We start from the raw sequence: 10,598 nt of genomic DNA, 5'->3' as shown, positions 1-10,598 counted from the left end.
GGGAGGTGGCGGTGTGGGTCTCCCGGGAGGTGCGGCAGGCTGGGGAGGTGGGGGGGGGGGGGGGGCGCGTGCGGGGGGGGGGGGGACAGACCTGCCGCACCCGCCCCGCTTCCCGCTTCCCCAGCCCTTGGTTGCTATGCAGTTTCTATGGCAGCAGCATCCTCAGACTCAACTTTCACCCTCATTTAGAGCCAATTAAGGTAAAATAGTGAGGGGAGGAGGAAAGAGTATGGCCAGGGAAGGGAGGGGGGAGAGGCAGGAAATCCAATTCGAAGCTGCAAGTGCAGCGTTTACTCTGCCAAAGTCGCAGTACAGATTCTGAAGCCGCAGCGCCGTCCCCTCCTTTCCTGGCCCCAGCCTGAGCGGGAAGCGGCAGCAGCTCCCCAGAGCCCTGGCTTGGCAGGGAGGGGACGGGCACCCGAGCAGCCATATTGCAGCCCCCCGGGTCCGTCCCCCCGGGCAGCCGCGGGCCCCGCACTCACGACCTCCTCTGGGAGCCGGATCTGTCCTCTCCATTGCCGCCACCCGCCAGCCTCTGCGTCCCTTGACTTCTGACATCCCTTCTGGCCGTCCCCCTGTGCCGGTCTGAACCTGTATTCATTTCCCTTCTTACTATCAATACTTGACCAGCAGAAAAGGAAAGTTTAAAAATGCCGATCGCACAGTTGCTGGAACTATGGAAAAAGATCGAGGTGGAGCCTATGGAAATAGAGGTGAGTGCAGGAAGGAACGCACTTTTCACAGCATTCTCAAGAATCCGATCTCCACAGCCAATGCATTGCTCATTTACTATAATCAGCTCATGTTTATTAGGTGACTACGATGGGTCAGAGAGTTGGGTGTCCAGTGTGTGTGGATGTATACGTTGCGTTGTGTATGCACATGGATAAACATTGCGAGTGTACACACGCACGGCATTGTGTGTGGTGTAAATATGTTATAATAAGTACAAGAAATAAAATTGTTGCCCTTAGGGAAACTTCAGGATGCTTCTTAAAGTCTGTGTAAGTCTTAAGTATTCCCGTTTCCAAACTAATCTGCATCAGTTTGATTTTCCTTCAACAAGTGGCTTTAAATTAGAAGCCTTCCATTTGCTACAGTGAAAGATGAAACCAGAAGGCAAAAATCAATGATGAATCAAGGAACAGAGAGCATAAAGATAATGTGATCTTACACGAAAAAAGATAATGCAACCTTAAAAGGATGAATGGTCAGATAAAGAGGTGTGATTAAAGATAAACAGAAAAGATAATGAAATCCAAGTGTTTTGCCCATCCCAGGGCTGGTGGGTGTGCAGGAATCACTGCTGAGAGTTTTTCACTCCATGCTGCTTTGGGGACATGCAAACCTCTGCTCCACGGAATCTGATTTGCTCCATTTGAATTGGAGATAGTCAACATATATTTTCCTAGGAGAGAAAGTTCCCCAAATTTATTAGCATCTACTAAATTATTAGATATACCTGCTTTGTGTTTATAGCAACTCAAATGGCATTTAAACATGGCTTACTTTTCATAACTCACCAAACCTCAAAATCCAATTTAATTTTTGCTTATCTCCTACTCCCAGCACTGTATTTATAAATTCAATGCTATTTTAAATTTTGTTTATTTTTATATGTATGTCTTGAGATAGTCACCTAACATAACTTTAAATTGAATGAGAGATTCTGTTTTAGAAGAGAATTTACTTAATGCTTCATATTGAATACTTGCCTTGGAAAGGCAAACTGAATAATGCTTGACATATGTATTGATGTTTAATAGAGATTGTTGGGCATAGCATAGACATTAAAGTCCATTTGTTTTAGATGGAACAGCCCAGATACTGTTGCTCATGGACAGTACCTGAGGTGGGAGAAGGACGACACTAGGGCTCCTTACTGTTACTGATTCTTCTGTTTGTACATAGGGTTGTTCTTGATGTTGAGGACAATTCCTTGGAAAGATCCAGTCCCTTACTGCGGTTGCCATTTCAAGTCTGTTTTTTCTGAGAGAGATTCAATTTTTCTAAATATTGAATTAGTGAATGAGCAAGTGATCAGCTAGAAGTTCTTTTCTCATTTTCTAGTGCTTCCTATAACCCTGCTGGTCATGGTCAGCACATTTGCTTGTGCTGAAGCTGGAAGGTGCTCAGCCCTCATGAATGAAGGGTTCGTTCAGAGGGAGGATTCCGCCCTGGGCTCAGAAAGGATGGGAGAGAGGGGACAGGGGCTTTACAATTCCAGGTGGGACCCTGGTGGCTTATTTCCAGTGACCAAAGCCACGAGGAGCAGCTCGTGTTTCACGTATTTCTCAAATTGCTTATAAATGGATCGGCAATGAATAGATTCACATGATTTGAAAAGTATGCCATGAGCCTGGAATGCACTTGCAAGTGGCAGGAATTTGGAGCTGAGTTGACTGATAGCCTGCCCTGCCTTGCCAGCCCCAGGAGAGGGCAGATGGTAACGGTTTTGAGAAAAATGGGATACATTAAATAGCCCCTGAAGCAAAATAACTTTTTTTCAGGCTTTTTAGCTAAATTTTTTCAGGAGAGCATAACTGGTGGAGTATGGACAGTGTTAAATTCCTGTTTACTTGGAACCCAGAAAACCAGAGTTCTTTCTCTAGAAAAATGAAAGCTTATATTAACCCTGAGGTACTTCAAGTTTCTGAGGAAATTTCCAAATCCACAAAATCGTCTGTGTTTTGGAATTCAGAGGCTGATTTTACTCTCTAGTTTTGTCCATGTTTTATGTTGTATGGTGTCAAAATAACTCACATATCAGGAAATGTGGCACAGCTATATGGAGCATATCTGGCCTCTGAACTCTAAATTAAATGCCCTAAAACCCTTGCAGGAGGAGCCTGCCTGCTTTTCTCATCAGAAAATCTGCTAAGAGATTTTAGTGCTTATTTTTTAGTGATTTAGTTTAGATTTTAGTGCTTCAGTTCCTTGCTGTTATGCAAATGTGACACGGCTGATGATTGGATTTCCAGGGACAAGAATCAGCATTCCTAGATTCATGTTTTGCTCTAACCACCTTTTCGAGTTGCTATCCTTTCTGGCCTGTTTTCTCAGCTGTAGTCTGAGAGAACTGAACTGAATTGGGTCTGAGGTCCATTGTACTAGAGAACACTGCATACAGTTTATAAAAATTGTAGACCAGGGGAGATTCATCTGACTGTCCAGGGGAAGTCTTTGTGGTTCTCTGCGTTGTTTTGAGATATTTCAGGTGATACAAGTTACCCATAAATGAGTGTGTTGACAAGGAGACATACTAATTAAGAGCCAGAACCTCCAGAAAACCCCAGCAGAATCTAGCATGAAAAAGAAACATGTAGTATTTCATGAATTATGTTCTGGCAAGTTGAAGGCACGTCTCAAATGCAGGACTTTTCGATCATTGCTTTCAGTGGGGTTACAGCAGCCAAGGGCATGCTTTGGGGGAAAGACAAGAAAATGGGAGAAATGATGAGTAAGGCAAGTCCATAAGCCAGTCCACAAGGTATGGCTGACCCATTTTATTTGTGTTCTCTCGGAGGAATAAGCATGATTTTTTCTCTCTGGGATGTCATAATACATTAGATTGAGAAAGAGAAAGCTCCATTTTTAAACAATGCAGATCAAGCATGATTCTTTGAAGATTCATAGTCAAGCTTGGATAGAGATGATTTATCTCCTGGCTGCTAGGTGAGAAGATGAAACTAGAAATAGTAATAATGACAGCAGTTCACTTTGAGTGTCTACTGCATAACGGCCCGTGCTGATGGCTGGCTGGTGTTCTTCCATGGAGCTCTCCCCACATTTCTAGGTAGAAGCACTGCCAGGTCTCCGAGGCCCAGGTTAAGCAGTTGGCCCCCAGTTGTTAAGTAGAAACCAAAGACTCAGACCCAGATGGATCTGTTTCAACCTTGTGCCAACCACAGAAACACTTGCTTTATGTTTTATGAGCTGGGCCTCATTTCTATGCTAGAATCCATTCTGCCGGCACTTGGGACTGTGATTTGGTTCCATTCTCATGGGAGTGGTCACACATGCCTTCACTGCTGCTCTGCTTCCACGTCAGCTCTGTTCGTTTTTTAGCTTCATGAAAATCCCCACCTTCTCCACTGGCAAGAATCACCTTGTCCTTTAGATTCACCGTGTCCTCCTTTAGACTGTGCTGTAAGTCACACTCACTTCATTGATTTAGTCGTTTGAGTTAGTGTTTAGTGTGAACACTCCTTGCCTTACCATCTTGGGCATGTTGTATAAAGGATCCATCTTGGGCATGAAGCATCACACAGTTGCACATAAATTTAGGTGGGAAGGGACAGTGATGTGGTTTCCACATCCTACAGAACTCATGGGGGATATTTAGTTAGTACTTTTTCATATTGGAAACCTGTATGAGGCCATCTACAAACACATGGCAATGCTAACCATCTTTAACATCTATCTTTGTTACCAGACCACAGAGGAGGATCTCAACCTGGATGCTGAACCCGCCACAGAAGACACTGCAGAAGAAGTAATTATACATGTTTTATTATAGTCTGCTTTGTTTGGGGAGATTGGGCCCAGAAGGTAGTGAAGAGGGAAATGGAAGTTTGAAATTATAAATATCTGCGAGCAATTATTTTAGTGACATATGTGTCTCAAGACATATACACGCACAAATATATATACATACACATGTACATATTATGTGCTTATTATATTAAGTAATCTCCGGCAAAAGGAATCGTTGGAGCATAGGAAGGAAGGCTGTCAATCGAGGTAAAGTTCGTGGTGGTCTGGCACAGGTGCTTGTGAGGGGCATGGTGCATTAGTACCAGTCAAGGAGGCCTGGGAGTAACCAGCTGGCCTGGAAGGCTGGTGTGGGGCTCCCCATACTGTGTCATGTGATACAGCTGCTTAAAATGTCTGATGAAGTGCTCAGCAGTGCTGGGGAGAAAAGCGGATTCCATCTGTGGGAGTTGCCTTTCCAGTGGGCGGAGAAGAGTCCCAGGGCCTGTAGGGGTTGACTGGGAAAGAAGGAAAGAGAGACAGAGTATCAGCCTGAGGTGGACATCAAATGGAAGAGAAGAAAGAGCTCTTGCTGCTGCAGGCTGTGCATTTCTTCATTTTCATGCCGTGCGGGAGCTTGGGCCTGACCCAGGCAACAGAAAACAGACTTAGACTTTAATAAAGTAAAAGTATCTCAGCAACACTGGTGTTCTCAGGGGAGATTTTGTTAACAACTAAGCATGTCCATCAGGGAGACACTGGACACAAAAGAGCTAAATTCGAAAGCTGAGTTGAGGCTGTAGTGAAGGCTTTGTAGTTACACAGCCACACTTCCACCACTGGGAAAGGAAACATTCTCAGAGGTGGCTGGAGCCATGGGCCATTGACTTGGCCATTAAGAAGACTGAGTCGCTCAGCCACATGCCACCTGCAGCCAGAAAAGTTAGAACATTTGCAACTCTGTTGACTTTTAAAATAGCTGGCAGATGTTGTAGACTGGAAGGGCTGGATCGATGAACATTACTGGTTTTATAAATGGTCTGCTCAGATGCTGAACGCTGCATTTCACTACCATCTAAAGCTATGCACACCAATGCAACATTTAAGCCAAGTGTCACTGGATCTTAGGATCCGATGACATAGTCCACTGGTTAAAGAAAAATGGCGTTGAGCTGCCTTACGTTTATCCAGCTGCCTTTCAGTTCTGTGCGTTTTCACTGATGTGGGAGTCTAGAGTCCGGCTCTCTTCTAGCTGTGCAGCGATCCAGCTGCATTCTTAAAACACTACGCTTGGCCTGGCCTTGTACCTTTGCATCCCCTGGGAGAGTAGACAGCGTGACTTTTGCCAGTTCCATGAAGGTCAAAGCGTAGGCAGATTCCATGAAGGTCAAAGCGTAGGCAGACATGAGGCAGTGATTCTCCTGAAAATATGATGCTCAATCTGATACTTGCAAAGTGGTAGGAGTGGGAAAGGAAGGTGTACCCTCCCTGCAAATTCGTAAGACAGCAAATTCATAAGGCCAAGGGTTTCAGATAAATAACTGGCCGTCATTTTTCAGAATACTTTTCTAGGCTTTTGTGGGAACTCTGATTTCCAGGGAACTTAGTGCATTTACTGTAGGCAGACTAATGTGATGACTTAGTAGTTGGCTTCAGGAGGCTGTCAACAGGGCCCTGAGCCAGGATGGGTGCAGCAGACTCTTCATTCTGCTAGGTTCAACTGGAGCAGCAAGATTCCATAACACCATGTCCTGCTGCATTCAGGCTGCCATAGCAGAATGCCACACTGGGAGGCTTCTACACAACAGAAAGGTATTTTCATAGTTCTGGAGGCTGGGAAGTCCACAATTAAGGCATGGCAGGTTTGATGGCTGGTGAAGCACACTTTCTGGTTCATGGCCAGCCTTCTTTACCCTGTGTCCTCAAGTGGTGAAAGGGACAAGGGAGCTCTCTGGGGTCTCTTTGATAAGGATACTAATCCCATTCATGAGAACTCTACCCTCAAGACCTAATCACCTCCCAAAGTTCTCACCTAACCTTTATTGCTAGGATTTTAACATGTGAGTTTTGGAGAAATACAAACATTTAGACCATAACACATTATATGCCCAAAAGTGCTTATACACAACTAACAAAAAATTCTTTAATTCATTAACATTATTTATTTTTTAAGAGCTCCTAGTCTCAAGTTGTCTTGTTCTCTACATTTTTGATGGAAATCTAGATGTGAATCTATCATAGAATGTAATTAAAGAAACCAACCTCTTTAAAACTTGTTTTTGATAATGGAATATGAGATGGAGGAGATTATTACTGTTTCTGGATGCTTACTGCATCTGAATAATAGAAAACCAGTATATCTTTGCATCTTAATAAATGAAGGAATAGAGTTCCAAACAGATTTTAGGAGTACTTTGCAGAACTATAATATTGATATTTAGATACATTTTCAGTATTTGTGGGAAGAGTGAGAAAATACTGGAGAAAATTACTTGTTTACTTGATATTTCTGATAGATGATCCTGAAAACCCAACATGGAATTTCTTAGTCTAGCTGCAGATGAATGTCATTTGAATACTCTATGATGTTGTTTAAGTTTTGTTAGAGACAAGCTTTTGACATCCTTCTTGGCCTCCAGAGTGGTTATTTGCAAGGTCTTCTCTAGGTGAGGGATTTATGGCTCAAAAGCCATATTCTGAACAACAATCACAAAACCCTTTTTCTTCTTTCTTCTTTCTTCTTCTTCTTCCTTCTTTCTTCTTCCTCCTTCTTTTTCCTCCTTCTTCTTTCTTCCAAATGCAGTTTTGTTATGTGGATATATTGTGTAGTGGTGAAGTCTGGATTTCTAGGATAGCCATTACCAGAACAGCACGGTACCCGACTTATGATTTTTCACCCTCGCCCCCACTCCCATGCTCTCACCTTTTGTAGCCCAGTGTTTACTCTTCCCCCTATATGTTCATGTGTGCTTATTCTTTAGCTCCCACTTATAGGTGAGAACATGAGGCATTTCTGAGTTATTTCACTTAGGATAATGGCCTCCAGTTCCAACCACATTACTGCTAGAGGCATGATTTCATGCTTTATTGTGGCTGAATAGTATTCCATGGTGTATCTGTACCACATTTTCTTGATCGAATTCTTTGCTGTTGGACACTTACGTTGATTCCATGGCTATGCTGTTGTGAATTGTGCTGTGATAAACAGATACATGGAGGTGTCTTTTTTATATGATACTTTCTTTTCTTTAGTGTAGATACCCAGTAGTGGGATTATGGATCAAATGGTAGTTCTGTTTTTAGTTTTCTGAAAAATTTTCATATGTCTTTTGTAGAGGTCATGCCGATTTACATTTCCACCAACAGTGTATAAGTGTTCTCTTTCTCTGCATCCTTGCCAACATCTGTTGTGTTTTTTTTGAAAAAGAGAAATTTCGTGGCAACTAAACTGATAGTTTTCATGCCTGTTGCCAGTCTGAATACATATGACAAAAAGTCATTTACGAAAAAAATCATTCAAGTCAGCGGCAGCTTTCCCATCATTGATTCAGCCAAGAGTATTTATTGATAATCTGTAGGCCAGGCATTATCGTTCATGGAAAAGAAGAAAAAGGTGAGCGAGGCTTGCCCTGGAAGAGCGCAGGAGGCGCTGTGATCACTCCAGCTTGTGAGTACTTTCACTGATACGAGTTTCGTGGTGTAGGCTTCTCACATAGTTTTCGAAATGTGGAAGGCATTTGGGATAGATCACGTGCGATATCTAGGCATGTGATTCCTCACGTTACAGTTCTGTGCAGCTTCCGAGAAGGTGAGTTCTGGTGAAGGTCCAGTGTGAAGCGTGGGTGTAAGACAAGATATCTGTTCTCGAGCTTGGGTGTTCCTGCAATACACCTTTATTCACCATTGCTGAGGGAACGGCCTCCTCCCTCAAGAAGGCAGTAGCAATGTGGGGGAGTTTGTGTTAGAAATTCACGGGACGGGTGGATTCCTGGTCTAATTTCATCTGATGCATCACAGGCAGGCATCCTTCCTATTCTGAACAACCACCACAAAACCCAGCAGATTCTGTCAGGAAATACTTCTTTTAGGGATTACTTGAAGGGCTCTGTGTAGTGACATCACAGTCATGGAAGAAAAATCTGAAAGGAGAATGACTCTGTGAGCAGGGGAGGCTCTGGCTCCCTGAGGTTCTGGGCTCTTCCCATCCTACTTCCCTCCTGCAGGCTGTGCGTACGGGGGCAAAGAAGCACCAGGGATGAGAGTGCCTCCATGAGGCGACAGCTCCGTGGGGGAAGCAAGCTCATGGCTCGCCTGGGGGCTTCCCTGAAGGCCTAACTGGGAGGACTTGTTGAGGGTCTAGAGGCAACTTGCTGTCTTGTTGCCTGGGAACCTGATCTGGATGTTGGGCCAAGTGTGCTCAAACGAACCTCACAGCCACACTCGTGAAACTTAGGTGGGCACAATGCCGAGCACTGATCTGTGTGGGATAGGACGTGGTGGCGGCAGCGCTCGGCCAGTCTCCTCTGAGCTGCTGTGCTGGTGGTTGGGAGGGCTGATGGTGTCCTGATGGAGGAGGAGAGCCAGCTTCAATGGCTTTGGGCCAGGAGAGGCCCCACCTGTCCACTTCCACGGCGCAGAGGTGAAGTCCATGCAGCGCCAGGCAGCCCGCGCCTCCCAGGTCTCTGTGCTGTTTTGTTGTATTTGTTCCCTATGTGTTCTTAGATTCATAGATGATTTTTAGGTGAGTTTTCATTTCACAGAACAACCTTTGAAAAATATTAGAATTTGTTGCATGAATTTAGTTTTTTATTTTTGTTTTTTAGACACAGGGTCTCTATATTGTCTAGGCTGGTCTTGAACCCCTGAGCTCAAATGATCCTCTCGCCTTGGCCTCCCAAAGTGCTGTGACTACAGGCATGAGCCACCACACCTGCCCTGTTGCATGGATTTTTAAAGTGCTTAGATTTCAGTGTTTATTAATAACAATAGGACCATTTTCTTGTTAGGTCAACTCTAGAAAACCAGATCTAGATGCTATTGAAAATGTTAGTATGATTCCACTTTATTTCCTTGTGGCTACTGGAGTACTTTCCCTTTCCTCTCAAATTTTACTGTTTTTGATAGCAGAATAGAAAGTATCTGGGCCGGGGGGCAGGGCAGGTGGTATTTCCTGCTGTCACCATCAGTTGGCAGGACACAGCTACATGGGGATCACAGGGTTTCGGCTGCCAGATGACAGTCTCTTTGAGCCAAGGAGGACGCTGAAGACACAGCACCAGCTGAGAGGTCATAGAGAGACCCTCAGGCCTGGGCAGGCAGCCTCCTTACAAGGGCATCCAGGGGCCCATGGGCAGCTCAGGGCTGAGCTCCTGAGCACGTCAGTGTGGCTTCCTGCAATGCCCAGCTCCCAGAGTTGCTGAGCGGTTGCTGCTTGGACCCCTCGATGAGTCCCCTGGTGAGGAGGAAGGCCAGGAAGAGACTCATGGCTAACAGAAAGCGTGAGAGCGAGAGAGCCAGTCAGGGTGTATTCAGGAGCTCTGGGCCAAAGCTCCAGCAGGATATGGCCCGGGACAGGCTGAACTGCCTGTGCGGCCACATCGCCTCTTCTGTCTCTGCAATCCGGACAGAGTTCCATTGTTCCTCATAAAAAACAGAAAAACAATCTAAACTGGTTTGAATAGAAGTGAGACAAGGTGAATAATGAAGCCCAGGCACTAATGAAGCAATTAAGAGCAATGCAATTACTGTTTAAAAGAAATGGCTACTAGATTAGAAAGAAGAGTGATAAAACAATCTTCCAGTGCTTGCTTATTACCTTCTGTGAAGCTGTCTCTGTGGCGACTCTAAAAGCTGGTGTTACGTAAGTCACCATGATGGTGTCAGTCTATTTGCATTTGGATTTCTTACTGTTTCTCTGTCCAGCAGACAAGAATCACGTTAGTCCTTGCAGAAATGCTAGAAAAGGGTAGGGTAAGCATCATGCCTTCTGGAAAGAGGGTGATGTGGCTAAGCCACTGTAGGCCCATCTGTGTTTAGACGCACTGTGGGGTGGGTGAGAATAACATTGGCTTCATGGAACATTAGCATTTATTGAGGCAGAAAAAGAAGAGAAATGTATGATTTTG

The 10,598-nt window shown here is 44.6% G+C and overlaps 1 protein-coding gene across 1 annotated transcript in view; it reads left to right on the top strand.

Moving 5' to 3' along the window:
* Nucleotides 1–631: 631 nt before the first annotated feature.
* The window catches only part of RPS6KA2 (ribosomal protein S6 kinase A2), a 440,283-nt gene continuing 430,316 nt past the window's right edge, over nt 632–10,598 (top strand). The window contains exons 1-2 of the mRNA XM_023223586.2: nt 632–713; nt 4,436–4,495. Coding sequence (XP_023079354.1) covers nt 651–713; nt 4,436–4,495 — 123 coding nt within the window. The 5' untranslated portion in view covers nt 632–650. The remainder of the gene's footprint in view (nt 714–4,435; nt 4,496–10,598) is intronic.

This window comes from Piliocolobus tephrosceles, chromosome 5, assembly GCF_002776525.5.
Source record: "Piliocolobus tephrosceles isolate RC106 chromosome 5, ASM277652v3, whole genome shotgun sequence".
NCBI lineage: Eukaryota > Metazoa > Chordata > Mammalia > Primates > Cercopithecidae > Piliocolobus > Piliocolobus tephrosceles.
This window is presented reverse-complemented; position numbering and strand designations above follow the sequence as displayed.